This window comes from Psammomys obesus, unplaced genomic scaffold, assembly GCF_907164565.1.
Source record: "Psammomys obesus unplaced genomic scaffold, mPsaObe1.curated_primary_1811, whole genome shotgun sequence".
Taxonomy (NCBI): Eukaryota; Metazoa; Chordata; class Mammalia; order Rodentia; family Muridae; genus Psammomys; species Psammomys obesus.
The window spans coordinates 11,369,058-11,386,732 of record NW_026591598.1 but is presented as its reverse complement, the minus strand read 5'-3'; the positions used below and the strand labels follow the sequence as shown (position 1 = coordinate 11,386,732).

Here is a 17,675-nt window from a genome sequence, read left to right as displayed (position 1 = left end):
CAAGGCGATGAGTTGGTATAAACCTTCATGGACCTTGAAGGTGGGAATTGGGGGCTTTGAGAGTCTGAGGTTCGGAGCACGTTTCTGCCATCGTTTCTTACGACGTTAAAAGCATTTGTTACTCTTTCAGAGGACCCTGGGTTTGGTTTCCGGCGCCCTCGTGGTGGCTCACAACCATCTGTAACTGTAGTTCTAGGGGGTTCTAGCCCCTCTCCTGACCGGCTTAGGCATCAGACACGTACACAGTGCATGCAGGCAAAACACTCCTGTACATAAAGTAAATAAACCTGAAAATATTGTAAAAAAATAATATATCGGGGCTTGGGATGAATAGACTGTTCAACAAATGGTAGGAAGCCTCTGTTTCACAGCCCTGTTGCCTCCTGGAAGGAAAATACATCTACCTTGGTTTGAACCAGTGGGACAGACAAGAAGCATTAGAGACAGAGAATTGAGCCCATTACACAGGTTAGGGTGGAAAACACTTTACGAGAAACAAATAGGAGCAGGGTAATGGTGCCGTATGTCTTTAATCCCTGCACTTGGGAGGCAGAGGCAGCCAGATCTCTGTGAGTTTGAGGCCAGCCTGGTCTACAGAGTGAGTGCTGGGACAGCCAGGGCTACACAGTGAAATCCTATCTCCAAAACCAAAACCAACCAAGCAAAGGGTGAGAAAGCTGTCCACATACCAGTCCAGTTGTAGAGAACCGAGGGCCCAGGGGGATTGTCAGAGATGGTTGAATCTCTCACTCTTACTGCCAGGTGCCCCTCTGGCACTGTCTTGCATCCTTCTAGGGACAGAAACCCTGAGGAGGCTGACCCCTCCATCTTCCCGATTACAAGTTCTTCCCTACTAAGGCTGAAGCTCCTGTCCCTGGTCTGTTTTCTGGGGGTTTTCTCCCTAGTAAGAAGGCATCCCGGAAGCCAGGAAAGGGTTACAAAGAAAGCAGAGGCGGTTGGCCATGAGGTGGCTAAGAGACGGAAGCTGTAAGGAGCGATAAGGATGCTGAGTGCTCTAGCTCAGCATGTGTGACCCCACAGCAGCCATGACCCCACATGCCTTTGCCTGAGGCCCAGTCAATGCCATACTTACGGGCAGTGGCCTCAGCTGGGGCACAGGGCCCCTTGAGATTGGCTCTAAAGCAGGAACTGTACCACCAGCCATGAGGGACAGCCACTGCACAGTGGCCCCGATTTGAATAATGGTCTGCATCATAGACGGTAAAAGGCTTCCTACTGTGGAAGCTCACAGGCCTCTGCAGGGAGGAGTGGAAGGCACCTTGGCATCCTCCAGCTTGCCTGGCACCCTCCAATCAGTGAAGAGGTGGATGTCATCAGGCTCCATATCACCCCAACAGTGCCACAGAGCCAGTTTTTGTTGGTCTGGTTGCCGATGACCAGTCGGCTAGTCACGGTGCAAAGTAGGACTCAAATCTGGGACTATCGTGTTGCAAGCCGTCAGTTTGCCCCAAGTCTTATCCCCTCCAGACTTCCCAGTTTCTCTCCAGCCCCTTTGTCTATGCTCAGCCCGTTAGCAGCCTGGGCAGCTGTATGCCAGGGAGAGCTGGGAGGAACTTCGTGAGCCTGGGCGGGAAAGGGGGCTCCCCAGAGGCACCTCCCCATAACCACTTCCCCCTTTCAGATATCTCCTAGCACTCAAGGCTTCTCTGAAGGAAGTGTCTCTGGCTCATCTCCTGGAGAAGAGAATGGTGATGCACAAGGAAGCGGACAAAGCCGCAGATAACGGCCCTCCCCCCACACTGTGTCCTCACTCGTTTCGTACAAGGAGAAACTGAGGCTGTGACTGTAGTCCCACAGGAACCACCTGCACTCTGAGGCTATTTCTCCCCAGAGCCTAATACTTGACAGCTAACACCGTCCTGTTTCAAGACTGCTGTTTCTCAGATGAGGAAACTGAGGCCCACAGACAACACCTAAGCTTGTTCGTGAATGCTGGGACAATGTTGAGAAACAGCCAGTCCCTGCTGCCCCTCCCTAGAGGCCTCCTGTAGGCCACTCACCTGCAGTAAACCCCTAAGAACTTACCCAGAGTCCACTGGTAGGGACCCTCTTCCCCCCAGGAGGTGGAAGGCAGCACAGGGATCAAAGGTACTGTTGCCATTGAAGTTTTCCAGCTCCACCTGCACTTCCTGGGTACCTGGGAGGAAGAAGAGGTTGGGATGGTAGGGATTTGGGCTGGCCCAGCCCTCTTGTTGGGAACTCACTCTCCAGAGTGAATTCTTACTCCCCAGCCAGGGCTCAGACTCCTGTCTCCCCAAACCTGCAGCCAAAACTGGGACCTGTGCGTGGCTACTGCTCCAAACTGGCCTGAGGCAGGAGAAGCCAGGGGGAGTGCAGCTGGGGCTGGGTGGATGTGGGTGCAGGTTGGACCCTTCCCTTCTCTTTGGACTGGGGCGTTAATGGCTCAAATGAAACTCCTCTGAGTGAGCTTAGCTCATGAATAACGATAAACTCAATTTCCTCATTAACTTTTTTTGACACTCAACCCAAGACAAAACCTTGTAAGCTCCTGGGAAGATTAAAATGATAAAAACACTGTCCCTGTCGCTGGGAGATCGCCAGTCCTGCAGGAAGTCAGGCAAAATAACCGGCTTCCTTTGCATGATAGGAACTGAGATATTTAAAGCTTGGATGTTGCCCCCAGAGACCTCAACTGGATTCTGGGCCCTTCCCTGTTGCCTTCTCTTCCTTCCCCCAGTAGTCCTCTAGCTTTGGAGTTTCCCTCTTAAGTATTTTTCAGAGTGGTGGTGGTGCCCTCTTTAATCCCGGCACTCGGGAGACAGAGGCCAGCCTGGTCTATAAAGCAGCTCCCCCGCTACAAAGAGAAACTGTCTGGGGTGGGCGCGTGCCTGCTGGTCCTCCAGTATCTTTCAGACAACATATGTCCAATCCCATGATCTTCTGCCTTGTCCATTTCTGACCTCTATGGTTCCGCCTTCTCCCTTGCCCTCTACTTCAGTGTATCTTCTATGGGACAGCCTGTTTTTGTTTTGCTTTTTAGACTAAAAGAAATTGTGTGTATAAGGGAGAGAGAGAGAGGGTAGAAAGTGTGTGTGTGTGTGTGTGTGTGTGTGTGTGTGTGTGTATACAGTTGTAAGTGCAGGTGTTATGTGTTTAGGGAGAGAGTGAGTGTATGGTGTGTGGGTACATGTGAGTGCAGGGGCTTAAGGAATCTAGTAGGGCACCTCAGAGCCCCTGGAGCTGGAGTTACAGGCAGTTATGAGCCGCCCAGTGTGTTCCTCTGCCTGGCCAGTGCTCGTTTTTAACCACGGAGCCCCCTCTCCAGCCCCATGCTTCCTGTGACCGAGAAGGGCCTCACTGCACCTGCTCTGGGCCTCTAGTTCCAGATACCCCTGCCTCTGCCTCCCAGGTGTTAGGATTACAGGCATAAACTACCACACCTGACTTATCTTGCTAAAAGTAAATCTCACATGGCCTCTTCTCTGCCTAAAATTCTTCCATGGTTCCTCATTGCCCTCCATATCAGTAATGCAATGTCCTCCATAAACTAGTCTTTTTGCAAAGGTCCTGGACACAGCATGTTAGTCTGCTGCTAAACACTCGCACCCAACACCTCCTCTCTCTCATCCTCATGACACCTCAGCCCTTCCCACCTCTCTCGGTTTGTCTTTGTTTCTACCTGTAAATTGCTCCTAAGCCTCCACTTCCACAGAGACTTTCAGGTCCTTCCAAATGACACCCACCCTCTCTGTGAGGCCTCTGGCATGTTCAGGCCCCGCAGGAGCTGGGCGTGCACCTGTCAGTGAAGGCTAGGAAGGTATGTCTTGCTTCAGTGGACTTTGGCTCCCCCTAGCGAGCAGGGGGAGAAGTGGCCACTGAGTTTTGCCTGTTTCCTCTCTTAGCCTTGAGCGAGCTACTTCCTGAAGTGTCCATGTTACAAGACTGTGGCAGACGTAAACTGTTCCAACCATCCAAGGCAGCGCTGCGATTCAGCAGTTTCTGGCAGCTCTTGAGACCTGGGGACGGGGAGATGGGTTGAGAAAGGCCTCCAATTATCCCCCAAACTCCTCCACCCAGGTCCTGGAACAAAAATGGGACCCGGCAGCCGTCTCACTCAGATCCTGGGAGCTACTGAAGAGGGGTGCTATGAAGAACCGTGAGGAGAGACTTCACCATGCCTGGAGCCTCCCCAGCATCCCAGCTTGGCCTGATTCCAAGTTCCTTGCTCCTGTGGAGGCCTCCTGCCATCTTGGCACAGGAGTGGACTTGCTGCTGTCCTGCCCAGAGGAAAAGAACCAGGTGCCCGAGGTCTGAGTACCCTCTAGCAGGCTCCACAAGCCAGCGGCGGGGCAGATTCTCACCACTCCTTACAATACTCACCCCTCTAAAGGCACCCGAAGCCCTAGATAGCAGACAGAGCCCAGCCCTAATCTGTGCAAAAGGCAAACTCAGGGTAGGCTCAGGCCCCAGACTCTCCCTTGGGTTCCATCTTCCCTGGTGATCCAGGTAGCCCTGAAATTCCAGCGGCAGATGCCCTGAGTCCTGCCCCGTGCTCAGGACAGAAAAAGAAACAGAATTTGTTGTCCTAATCCTATCGTCATCCTTTTCTGGCTCTGTAATTGGGGACAAGCCATTGGTCCTTTCGGAGCCTCACTGTCCTCTGCAGTAAAACATGGACAGGGTGCAATCTGCCCGGCACATCCCAGGACACTGGGCACCCACCCATTTGAAGCCTGGCACAGAGGAGGCTCCCGCTTCTTTATTATGGCTGCTCAGCAGCAACCGCTGCACCCCAGTGTCTTAGTCAGTGCCCTGTGGCTGACAGGAGACATAATGACCGTGGCTCCTCTTTTATTTGTTTGTTTGGATGGTTGGCTTTTTTGAGACAGGGTTTCTCTGTAGCCCTGGCTGTCCTGGACCTCACTCTGTAGACCGGACTGACCTTGAACTCAGAGATCCACCTGCCTCTGCCTACGGAGTGCTGGGATTAAAGGGGTGCGCCCCCACCAACTGCCATCAAGGCAACTCTTATAAGGGAAGGCATAGAACTGGGAGCTTAATTACAATTTTAGAGGTTTAGGCATTTTCACCCACCATTGCAGTGAGCATGGCTGAATGCAGGCAGGCATGGTGCAGGAGAAGTAGTTGAGGCCTACATCCTGATCCACAGGAAGAAATGAAGACACACACAGAGAGAGAGACTGAACTTGTCATGGGTTTACTCCAGGGACATGCTCCCCCTAATCCTTCTCAAATAGTGCCACACCCGAATGAATGACTAAGCATTTAAATAGATGAGCCTGTAAGGACCATTCTTAGTCAAACAGCCACACCCACCCTCCACACGTTACCCCAAGAGCCCTTCCTGCCAGCTCCCCAGCATCCCTTACCTTGGGAACCTGGAGGTCCCCTTTTCCCCAGTATTTCTCGAGGCTCCCAGACAACTGGGCAGGGAGACGGCTTTGTAGGCTTCCGGTTCCCTGGGTTCTCCATGGAGACACAGGGCCAGAGGGCAGAGGGTGAACATGTCTCCTCCAGAGTCCTCTGCAGTTCCTTCTACCTCCCAGATTCTAGATGTCAAGATCTCCTGAGACGGAAAGGTTCTGTGGTATTTACATCCTATTTACATATATTTGCATGAAAAGGGCAAATTATTAAACTCTTGCCCTTCTTCTTGGGATGAGGAGAGAATGGGGAGCAGGTTGATGTGGAGAGCACTGTAGGAGCCTACCTAGTCAGATGGGGTGACCTGGGTTCTCAGGCAGGAAGCCCTTTAAATAGGAGCTGCAAGAACAGTGCAGTCCACAGTACGTCCATCTTGTTGGGGATAAGGGGTGGGGGGCGGTGCCAACATATATGGACCAGCCTGTGGGGGTGGAAACTTGAAGCAAGTGTTCTTCCTGTTGTCTCCCAGGGTTTTAGGCATTTCCTCCCTCAGGCCTCAGAGAACTGGCTTGTCTATCCTCTGACATCCAGGGCTCAGCAGCTGTTTCACTCATGAGAAACCTCCCCCCACCCCCCACTCTCCACCCCCCACTCCCCCCACCCCCGTAGCTCAGCTCATTCTACACTTTCTGGATGGAATTTTCTCCTTTGTCTCTACCTGTGTCGCTCTGCCTTTCCACGAAGGTCCAGCCCTGTTGCTGTCTCCTTGTCAGCACTATTAATAGTGGCCATCGCCACCATTTATGGGTTACCTGTTGCACTCATTAGTCACCCTCAGTCTGGTGGGGTGGAGGGGGGTTTGCTCATGCCTGCAGAAGCTAGAAGTCAGTGTCGGATGCCTTCCTCAGCTTCTGTCTACATTGCTTGGAAATGTATGTTATTCATTTTACTTGTTAACTTATTTTGAGACAGGATCTCTATTGTGTAGCCCTGGCTGACCTGGAACCTGCTCTGGAGACCAGGCTGGCCTTGAACTCACAGAGATCAGCTGCCTCTACCCCGCCCCTATCCCCAGGTGCTGGCATTAAAGGCGTGCACACTATGCCAGGGCCAGGGCACGCCTGATTTTTATGTGGAAGCAAAGGGTCCAAACTCGAGTCTTTATATTCACACAGAAAGCATTTACTGACTTATTCATCTCCCCCGACTCCTCTATTCCTTATCATTGGTCCTGTTACAAAGTGCTTATTAAACACTGGCTAGATAGCTGGGGGTGTCGCTTCATTATAGAGCATATGCTTGGCATTCAGGAGTCCTTAGGTTTAGCATTTGCAGATTCACACACACACACACACACACACACACACACACACACACACACAGGAGAGAAGAAAAGAAAGGCTCATGTCAGGCGTGGTGGTGTAAGTCAGCATGCCTCATCCCAGCACTGGTAGGGCAGAGGCAGGCAGATCTATGTGAATTTGAGGCCAGTCTGGTTTACCAAGTGAGTTCTAGGCCAAGGCCAGCCACAGCTACACAGTGAAACCCTGTCTCAAAGGCACAAGGTCCAGAGATGAGCCATGATTTTGTTGCGCCTCCCTTCCATGCCCAGGGCCGCAGAACGTTCAGCCAATCCCTGTACAACAACCCCCACCCCACCCAAGGAAAGAAGCACCCATAGGGAAATGACTGCTTTGTTCCATTTTGAGTCCCTTGGAGCCCTGGAAACAGCTGTTAGCATAAGCAAATCCAGTGTGGGGGGAGGGAAGGGTCAAGGTGCCTAGAGGCAGGAGGCCTGGTCCAGCTGTGAGAGCTAAGGGCTAAATTGAAGAGAGCATCAGGTGATGGGGGAGAGAGGAGGGCAACGAGATCATCCATTCAGCAAACCCTCTGGAGGGCCTGTCCTGCCTGAGGGTGCAGAGGGAAGGCTGAGGTGTAGCCGGAAGGCTGAGGTGTAGCCAGGCTGAGTTTGCCTATGGGATGGATGGATGGATGGATGGCTAAGAGGGAAGCCCTGAGATCCTACGATTCTACCTCCAGGGATCTGTCTCATCCAAGCCTTCCTCCAGCGGTGCCAAGCTCTGCACACAGGCCTGTATATGGCTACTTGTGAGTCAATATGGAAATGATCCCAGCAGCCATTGATGGGATCCAAGCAAATAAATTATGCCCATCTGGACAAGCCACAGAACGCATCTGAGCGGGAAGAACAGCATGGACCCATCTTGTGCTATAAAAACGCTAATCATGTGTACATAGGTTATAAATCTCCAGAGAACGGTCTGAAATACCCTGGTAACTGCAGTTGTCATGTCCAGGGAGGGTCTTACTTTCCATTTGCTGTGATAGACACCATGACCGGGGCAACTTAAAGCATTTAATCTGGGGGTTCATGGTTGCAGAGGGTTGGAGTCTGTGGTCCTCATGGCGGGGAGGGTGGCTGCAGGCTGTGGTGCTGAGAGCTCACCTTTGATCCTCAGGTAGGAGACAGAGAGCAGGAGCTCACTGGGCCTGGCTTGGGCTTTTGACACCTCAAAGCCCACCCCCAGTGACACACCCTCTCCAACAAGGCCACACCTCCTGATCCTTCCCAAACTGATCCAGAAGCAGACCGGGCATTTAAATATATGAGCCTGTGGGGACCATTCTTGTTCAAACCTCCCTATTATCATTGTCTATTTTGCTGGGGTGTTTGTTTGTTTGTTTGTTTGTTTGTTTGTTTGTTTCAAAACAGTGTAGTCTTGGCTGGAACTTGTTCTAGAACTTGGCTGCCCTCAAACTCACCCACCTGCCTCTGCCTCCTGAGTGCTGAGATTAGAGGCATGTGTCACCGCTGCCCAGCTGTTTATTTTTGAGACAGAGTGTCCCTCTGCGAGTCAGGCTGGCCTTCAACTCTCAGCAATCTTCTAACCAGCCTCTTGAGAACTATGATTCCAAGTATGCACCACACCCAGCTTTACTTTTACAATTCCTTTTTTCTTTTTTTTTTTTTTTTAAGATTTGTCATGTATACAGCGTTCTGCCTACATGTACACCAGAAGAGGGCACCAGATCTCATTATGGATGGTTGTGAGCCACCATGTAGCTGCTGGGAATTGAACTCAGGACCTCTGGAAGAGCAAGTAGTGCTCTTAACCTCTGAGCCATCTCTCCAGCCCCAATTCTTTCTTTAAAAATATTTTTATTTATTTTTATGTGCATTGGTGTTCTACCTGAATGTCTGTACAAGTGTGTCAGATTCCCTGGAACTGCCATGACAGACAGTGTGAGCTGCCTTATGGGTGCTGGGAATTGAACCTGGGTCCTCTGGAAGAATAGCCAGCCAGCACTCTTAACTGCTGAGCCATCTCTCTAGCCCCTGCATTTCTGTGTGTGTGTGTGTGTGTGTGTGTGTGCTTACGCCATATCTCATGTGTGAGGGTCAGGACAACCATGTAGGTCCTCGAGATTGAAATTAGGCTTTCAGCTGCTGAGCCATCTTACTGGCTCCTATTTATTTCATACTACTATTATCTATTTATAAGACAAGGTCTCATGCAGCCAAGGCTAGATTTGAACCCCTGACCTTCTGCCTGTATTACAGATGCAGGCAACCACCTGGCCTTCTTGGCACCAAGGCATGCTATTTGGGGCTCTCCTGTGTGTTCCCATCTGGCTTCCTCACAGTCCGTGACGACAGCTGAAGCTGTCAATACAGTGAAACCAGATGGATGGATGGCAGTAGAGTATTCTTCCTCTTGGGTCTGGGGCTCCTCAATCCACCCTGTCTAACCTACCTGTGTGATCAACAGCAGTGTTCCCAGCCCTGAGGTCATCAGTGATTCTCAATTTGCCGAGGCCATGCTTCATTGCCACAGCTAGAAGCCAGATGCGACTTTGGAGCGTGGCCTCGAAGGATCTTCAGCCTTGTGGATGACCTTGAGAGCACTGGCCAGGCATTCTTTTTTTTCTGGGGTTTGAGACAGGGTTTGTCTGTGTAGTCTTGGATGTTCTGGACTCACTTTGTAGACCAGGCTGGCCTCGAACTAAAAGAGATCCGCCTGCCTCTGCCTCCTGAGTGCTGGAATTACAGGTGTGTGTCACCATGCCTGGCTTCTTATGTACCATCTTGGCATCTTGGAAAGATAGGGGAAGAAGCCTGACTCTGACCACAACTTTTTATTTTTTTTTCCTTTGAGATTTTTATTTTGGACTTGGCAAGGGAGCACAAACTTTTAATCCCAGCACTCACAAGGCAGAGGCAGGTGGGTCTCTGTGAATTTGAGGCCAGCCTGGTCTACATAGTGAGCTCCAGGAAAGCCAGGACTATATAGAGATAGTCTGTCCAAAAACAAACAAAAAAGATTTTTTTTTTCCTGTAATTTATTTATTTATTTATTTTTCTTCTCCAGGCAGGTTTTCTCTGTGTAGCCTTGACTCTCCTGGACTCACTTTGTAGACCAGGCTGGCCTTGAACTCAGAGATCTGCCCGCCTCTGCTTCCCCAAGTGCGGAGCAGGTGTGAACTAATTTATTTTTAATTATGTGTGTATGAGTATATGTGTGTGTGAGGGCAGGTACCTCAGCAGTTTAGAACAGCGTGTCCCCCGAGCTGGATCGTGGATGGTTTTAAGGCCCCTGAGGTGGGGGCTGGGAACTGAACAGGTCCTCTGCAAGAGCAGTAAAAATTCTTAACCACAGAGTCCTCTCCGGCCTCTCTCACCCTTACTGTAAATGTCTAGTCTTTTTTATTGCCAATCAGAGGCGCTCGCTACTTTTAAAGGAAAAGACAAAATTCGATGAAGGGGGCAGACGTAGGAAAGCAACTGTGCAGACTGAGCTTGGGCAAGGGTGATGTGGCGGGAGGAGCCATGACGCGGTCGTTTGTAGACAGGAGCGAGCGGGACGGCTGGAAACAGAAGATCCCAGGAGCTACGGGGAGCTACGGGACGGGCAAGGGGGAGGCTGGTGTCTAGTGGGTGGAGTGTGGACCTTGCATGGACTGTAGGAGGCAGAGCGCTGAAGAGTGGACCTGCAGGGGGTTGGTGAGGCCATATGTGGGCGGGTAAGACCCCAGGCCAAGTAGCAGCTGCAGCTACCCGTGGCTCTCAGGTTCCTGTGAGGCTCTTTAGCTGCAGCCCTGGGCGGGAAGGTGGAGGCCGCAGGCTCCACCCCTTTCCACATCCAGCCAAGGTGCTGTCCCCACTTTGCAGAGAAGGAAACTGAGGCCCAGACCTGTGAAATTCCTTGCTTGAGTAGGCACTGGCTGAGCCAGCAACCTCCTAGCACAGCTGGGACTGAATGTTCTCACTAAGATCCAAATACAGACCTTGGCAGCAAGTAGAGCACCAGGACTGTCAGTCAGAGAAGTCTTCTGCCTGCCAGAGCCCCAAGAGCCCCACCCACCCCCCACGGCTGCCACCCCCAGCCTTGGGGGCAGATGGCTTAATTTTAGGGGCGGCAGAAGCTTCCAGAAGGGAATCCTGACTCAGAAATCCCAAGCCTCAGGCAAGTGGCTGCGCTTACCTAGCTGAGTGTCTGTACTCTTCCTAGAAGAGAGGATTGGAGATACCCCCAAGGGCTGGGGAGGTGACTCCTCAGTGGGTACAGCCATTGCTGTGTAAACACAAGGCCCTGAATTTGAACCCCTAGCAGCCCTGTAAAAAGTCAGGAATGGCCGGGCCACCCTAGCACTAGGGCGGGGGCGTGCAGACAGAGACTGGTTCCAGGAGCCATCTGGCCAACCAGTTAGCCAGAGGGACCCTGGCTCTCAGCACTAAGACGGAGAACAACACAGGAGACGCCCAACATCTTGCTCACACAAGGGTGTGTGTTTCCTGCACGCCCACATGGACCATACACTTGACACACCACACACACACACACACACACACACACACACACAAGAACACACATGAATACAAATAAAATTAACCTGAGGAAAAGATACCCCAGACGAAATTCCTTTCTTGTGTGACGCTTTTGATTCTTTGCGCCGGTGTCTCGGGTGGTTTGGACCGGCCTTGCACTGTAATTGATGACGCCCCTGAACGCCTGGTCCTCCTACTTCTACCTACCAGAGACGTAGATGACAACAGTGCCCGGCCTGAAGAGAACATTTTTTTTGAGGCAGAGCCCTAGGCTGCCAAGACTATCCTAGGCCTAGCTACATAGCTGTGGCTGGCCTTGAACTCCTGATCTTGAGTGCTAGATACACACCACCACACCTGACTCCCAGGTCCTAGCTTAGAAATATCTTTAAAAAAAAAAAAAAAAAAGATTTATTTTTGGTTTTCATTATGTGTACGTATGTGTCCAGGGAGAGACACGTGAAAGCAGGTGTCTACAGAGACCGGAAATGCCCTGGAGCTGCGGTTACACGTGGTTGAGATCTGTTCAACATGAGTGCTGGGGGTTAAACTAGGGTTCTCTTCAGGAGCAGCGCACTGTCTTAACTGTGGAGCCATCTTCACAATCCCTAAAATAGCTTTTTAAAAGCTGGGCGTGGTGGCACACGCCTGTAACCCCAGCACTCAGGGAGGCAGAGGCTGGTGGATCTCTGTGAGTTCGAGGCCAGCCTGGTCTACAGAGTGAGTCCAGGTCAGCCAAGGCTACACAAGGAAACCCTGTCTCGAAAAGATTTTTAATGTGAGCATTTTTGATATTTGTTTGGAGGGTGGGCACGTGCCACGGTGCACATGTGAAGGTCAGAGGCCAACCCATGGGAGTCAGTTCTCTCCTTCCGCTAGGTGGGATTGAACTCAGGTCGTCAGGGTGTGACACAGCAAGCCCCTTTACCCACTGCGCCATCCTGCTGCCCTCTCCCAGCTTGAAGATATCTTAAAGGGGGACCACAACAGCACTAGACAGAAATCCCTCCCACACCCCATCCAATTCACATACAGCCCCAGACACAGGCCAGGAGTCGTGGGGGTAAAAACAGGTCCTTTATTTGGGCGGGCAGACCCCAGACTGGGTTGGTGGGAGGACGCAGCGGACCTCAAGTACCAGACTGGGGGACCAGCTGGCCGATTGAGACATGAGGTGGTTGGAGGATGTTCTCGGCTTCGAGCGCCAGGCCCAGGCCGGGAAGGAATGTCAGCCTTCAGTGCTAAGCCTGCTTGGTGCCCTGTGTACAGGGACCAGAAACTGGTGGCCAAAGTTGCCCTACCCCCCAGTACCCATAAAGCAACCAAGAGAGCCTCTGAGTCCTCTGTCCCTTCAAGGTGGAGCCAGGACCACTGGGGTCAGATTCTGTGGAGGTCAGACAGAGAGGACACTCAGAGGCGAGGGTAACCCCCCGCCCCAATTTCCAGAGAGCAGGCACAGCTGGAAGGAGAAACACTTTAATGCAGGCTGCACACACTGGCCCCACGGCACACACAGCAGGCACACAAAAGCCTTGCCCAGCCCCTTCCGCAGAGAAAACCACACTGAGCACACAGACGGCCCTGACGGCTGCCCCGGGGGCTGCAGCGGGCCGAGGACTAGCCTGGGGCTGTCACCTACTGGTTCTCTTCCCTGCTGGCAGCATGAGGAGACAAAGACACAAAGGCTCAGCTGGACTCTCAGATACTGAACTCTGGGAGCTGAGGCCAGGTCCCACCAACATCTGACAGGGATAACCTCCCCTAGAGGTCAGAAAGAAGGGGGCCGGCTCCCTTGGGGGAAGTTGGGAGAGGAGTCATTGTCCTTAGGACCACCCCCTAGGTCCTTAGGAAGTCAGTCGGGAAGACAGCTACTGCTCGGCTGCCGGGCTACGTACTCACAGCGTCTGGTAAGTGCTGTCCTTGGCCTTGAGGAAGCGCAGCACAAAGAAGGCTGTTGCTTGCAGGCTTAGCACCAGCACGATGCCACCGATGAAGCTGGCTCCGTCAAAACCTGGGCTGTGGGCTTCAGGGCCTGGGGGACTCCCTGCGGGGTGAGGCAGGGGGGAGGTTACACAGGCCACCGGGCCCATCCTACGACTGATGCTTCAGTCCTCAAGATGGGGCCAAAGGCTACAGTGTTCCGAAGTCCAGCTGAGGGCTGGGGATGCAGCTCAGTGGTGGAGCCCTCCCTTGCTTAGTTTGTCTAGTGAGGCCTTTGGTTCAATCCCTACAGCAACACATACATACACACACACATACATGCATACACACACACTCACACACACACACACACACACAGACAGAGATGGATAGAGACAGACAGACAGACAGTCAGAGAGAGGAGGGCCCACTTCAGACCCATCAAGTCCCACAAAGTCCCACAAGCTGGTAGAAGGGACAGTTGGGCCTGGGGAGCTGTCTACCTCTATTCCTGAGCTGTTCCGTAGCTTTATGTCACACACACCTCTCTGGGCCTTCTTCAGGACTTTAAGCTTGGCGCCCTCACCAAGAGCGGAAGGGACAGAGGACAGGTGGAGGCCCAGGGTCAGTGCCCTACGGAGCGGGCAAGGGCAAGAGAAGCCTGGACAATGGCTGGACCTGGCTGGCTCCCTGACCTGGCTGTCCAGACCTGGCTGGCTCCCTCTGCCCTTCGCCCTTTGTCGGGAAGGTCTCAGCACCGTGGTCCCTAGTCTAGGCATCACCCATCAATTCCGACCAGGGATTTAATTTCAGGCCCTGGGCCAGGTGCCGAGGGCAGGAAAACACTGATAGGAGGAAGATCATCTCTGGGACAATGGACAAGGGGCCCAACTGGGGACAGGGTCCCCTTTCTGGAGGATATGGCTGGTGCAGAATCTAAGAACACAAAACGGGAAGGATGGCTCTGCTGGCTGGAGCTGAGAGCCGCAGAGAAGGATGCTGGGAAAGGGGACAGAAGGGAAGACGTGAGCAGCGCATGGCAGATCTGGGGCTCAGGCCGAGGGAGCAGAGCCATCCATAATTTATTCTCCAAGATCAGTTTCCGGCTTTAATTAACCAAGAGCCTCTTCAGCCATCCTGGCACAGCTCAGCGACCTCTAGGCCTCAGAGCAGGAGTGGGGACCTACAGGCAGATGGGGTTCCTTCCTTGCTCTGCTGGGAACCCACTCTGGGGACCTCGGCTTGGAGCAGGTGGTCACTGACGGCATCTCTTAGCAACCAGAGCCCCACCTCCTCAGCTCCAAGCAAGGATCTGGAAAGGGGGTCGCCCTGATTTCCCAGAACCCGTGGGGATAGAAGCTTCCATTTCCTGACTGCTTCTGATGCGTCAGACGCTGAAGCGGGCCTTACACAGCCTCCTAAGTCCTCACGGCACTGTGAGGCGGTTGATCTGTCCAACCATCTCACAGGTGTAGAGAGAGAGACACTGGAGAGAACTCGGAGGACTGGGGTCATGGGGCATGCATGTCAGACCTGTGCCCCATCTGCTGCTGCCGCCCCACCCCCGCCTCCCCTCCCGGGGAGGGCCCTACCTGTTGTGCTTGTCTTCGGTTCCTGGGTAGGATGGTGGTGCGGAGCTGAGGAGACAGGGAATCTACCATAAAACAGCTTCCCCTCCTGCCAGGAACCCCAAGCCTGGGCCAGTGGCTGGGCCCACCTCCCACTCAGATCCCATCCCTGCCCCATTCAAGCCTATTCGCCTAGTGTCCTCCGGGAGCTGTGCTCTGCCCATAGGGCTCATCTCTGATGCCACTCCACTCGCTTCAGGAAGATCCCTCCGTTCCAAAGACCTCGCTGTGCCTTACTTCACAGGAAGGCTGGCTCCCCCAGCCCCCGGGCACACATGGACCAACTTATAGGCTAGGAGATCAGCCGGGGCAAGGACCAGCCGTTTGTGGGTGCAGGCCACTCCCTGAGAGAAGTTAGTACCTCCTGGAAGCCGTCTGTGGCTGGAAACAGCACTCCCCCCCCCACCAGCCCGCCCCTTCATGTAGGCTTAGAGTGAACTCTCTTACCTGGGCATGACTCTGACCGGTTATAGACAGAGCAACCTTCCTTGACCACCTCTGCTTGGGTCACACAGTGTCCTGATGGGAGAAGGAGCAGGGAAGAGGTTTGGGAAGAGACTTGGGGTGATGCGGACGGGAGGATGGAGACCCAGGGAGAGCCCAAGGGCGCACCTGGCTCCTCAGGCCCACATTGCTGCCAGGCGCAAACGGTGAGGTTGTGGGCCCTGTCCACACAGCGTTCACAGTGTCCCAGGTGTTTGCAGCCCCCCTGGGCGGTAGGGATGTTCAAGCGGGTCAGGGCTCCCCGCCCAAAGCCACGAGCTCCTTTACCTGCCAGTTGGGGGTGGAAATGGGAAGAGCGCAGCAGACTGCCCGGGGGCCAAGCTGAGCCCTTCCTCCTGGGTAGCCGCTCCACAGGCCTGGAGCTTCCCCAAGTCCTGGTTACACTCACCTGGCGCCCCCTCTCCTCCCCCCTCCCCGTTTCTCCCTTTACAAACTCCTGAAGTTCTCAGGGACACCTGGAGTCACCTCCTCCGCACCTACCTAAGTCTCCTAGCCCCCCCCCCCCAACACCTGGAACCTATAAATCCGCACTAAGGTCCAAATACACCCCTGGAGTCCTGCAGACGTCGGAAAAGTTCCCTCCCACAAGCCTAGAGGTGCTGGAACAGGAGGCTAACATAAGCTACAGGGTCCACCTGCCCCTGCCTGGACCCCTGATCGCATCCTGCTCAGCGTTACCGGCTAGAACCAGCTGGGCACACAGGAGGAGGCAGCAGCAACCGCCGCACAGAGCAGCACGCAGGGCGCGGGGGCCGGGAGCGGCCATGGACGCGGGGGCCGGGATTGGGGGTCGGCCGGCAGCTGGTGTGGCGCCTCCTTTCTTGACTCCACTCGCCGAGCTTGCCAGAGCAAAGACCTGGGCAACGGAGGCGTGGCCAGGCGGGAGCGCGGCTGCCTCGTGGGCGTGGCTAGGGGGAGGGTGTGACCGGTGGGAGGGTCGAAGACCGCAGGGGCCAAGAGGCGTGGCTGTGTTTGGCAATTTGGGGGCGGGGTCTGAACGAAAGGGGTGTGGCTCAGGACTAAGTGCTCCCGGGTAGCCGAGGGCAGCTTCCAGGAAGGAGTGGTGGCGCAAGCTTTTAATCCCAGCGCTCGGGAGGCAGAGGCAGGCCGAGCTCTACGAGGACAGGCCTGGCTTGTCAACATAGCAACCGCGTTTCGGTGAGTTTTTAGGGAATCACTGTGTAGCTCTGGCTGTCCGCCCTGTTGCAGACCAGTCCTGAGATTTTGTTTTCAATCGATGGGTCGCGCGACACCTGTGGCAAACCTCCTCAAAAAATGTTTACATTACGACTCATAACAATAGTAAAATTACAGTTATGAAACAGCAACGAAAGTCATTTTATGCTTGGGGGTCACCACGACATGAGCTGCGTTAAAGAGTTGCAGAATTAGGAAGGCTGAGAACCACTGTAGGCCCTAGAGACTGTTTTTAGTCCTACTTCACAGGTGAGGCTCAGAAAAGGTGGGTGACCAGTCTGAACCCACAGTGGTGAAATCTGGACTTGATTCAGGCCAGACCTCATAGTATACACACTCAGGTCTTGTAAAGGCTGGGCCAGGACTCGGCTACCCCTCACCCTTGGCTGCCTATTTCCGGCCACTGTGCTGTGTGCTCTGCCTCCAGCTCATCATACCTCTGGGTCACAAAAGTGCTGCCATTACTAGCTCACTGAACCCCTGGGGAGCTTCCTCATCGTGGCCTCTCTCCTGTCCTGGAACAGCGTCTCTGCAGCGGTTTCTCAGTTCCTTTGCAGGGAGCAACCCTTTTCTCCCCAGCTCCTTCTTAATCAGTTGTGGCCATCTTAGTCCTGAGCCTTAGTCTGTCCTCTCCTACGATCATCAGGAATTCAAGATCATCTTTTGCTACAGAGGGGGTTAGAGGCTAGGCTAAAGACCCCTGGCACAGAGGGTTGTGTGGCAGCCCAGAATAGTGGCGCACGCCTTCAATCCCAGCACTCGGGGAGGCAGAGGTAGTCGGATCTCTGTGAGTTTGGGGACAGCCTGATCTACATAGAACGTTCCAGGACAGCCAGGATGACAGAGAGACCCTGTTTCAAAAACAAAACAAATGGGTGCGTGGCTGGAGATTTGGCTTAGTTCTTAAGAGCACTGGCTGTTCTTCCAAATCTAGGTTTGATTCTAGGACCACATGGTGGCTTCAACCGTCACTCTGTTCTGGGAGATTCAGTGCAGTCTTCATAGGCATCAGGCATAAAAGTGGTCAGGCAAAATATCTACCCATATAGATTAAACAAACAAACAAAACAGCAAAGAAGCACATATCTGTCACCCAGCACTTGGGACGCCCAGGCAGGGCAGGAGGGTTGCGGGCTTTAAGCCAGCTCTGGCTGCAACACAAAACACTGCCCGCCCACCCCACAGCTGCTCAGGGGAAGCTACAACTCGGC

The 17,675-nt window shown here is 53.5% G+C and overlaps 1 protein-coding gene across 3 annotated transcripts; it reads right to left on the bottom strand.

Annotated features, from left to right (window-relative positions):
* Window positions 1-12,273: 12,273 nt before the first annotated feature.
* Cd164l2 (CD164 molecule like 2) lies at window positions 12,274-16,512 on the bottom strand. Of its 3 annotated transcripts, none has more exons than XM_055611276.1 (6): window positions 15,946-16,512; window positions 15,376-15,534; window positions 15,211-15,282; window positions 14,728-14,772; window positions 13,111-13,259; window positions 12,274-12,599 (listed from the first exon to the last, which is right to left on the bottom strand). In XM_055611276.1, exons 1-5 carry the CDS (start codon window positions 16,031-16,033, stop codon window positions 13,111-13,113), a joined length of 513 nt encoding a protein of 170 aa, XP_055467251.1. In that variant the 5' UTR covers window positions 16,034-16,512; the 3' UTR covers window positions 12,274-12,599. The 3 variants fall into 3 exon arrangements, with proteins under 3 accessions (XP_055467251.1, XP_055467249.1, XP_055467250.1); XM_055611274.1 differs by having other exon boundaries at window positions 12,274-12,866; window positions 13,115-13,259; XM_055611275.1 differs by having other exon boundaries at window positions 13,115-13,259.
* Between the last annotated feature and the right edge of the window lie 1,163 nt (window positions 16,513-17,675).

What these genes read in the sequence shown, in the direction of transcription:
- Cd164l2 (XM_055611274.1), bottom strand. Translation starts at nt 16,033, where the DNA reads ATGGCCGCTCCCGGCCCCCGCGCCCTGCGTGCTGCTCTGTGCGGCGGT. An exon ending in ATGTGGGCCTGAGGAGCCAG is followed by an intron (nt 15,283 to 15,375) that starts GTGCGCCCTTGG and finishes TTCTCCCATCAG; the next exon opens with GACACTGTGTGACCCAAGCA. An exon ending in CCGGTCAGAGTCATGCCCAG is followed by an intron (nt 14,773 to 15,210) that starts GTAAGAGAGTTC and finishes CTGTCTCCTCAG; the next exon opens with CTCCGCACCACCATCCTACC.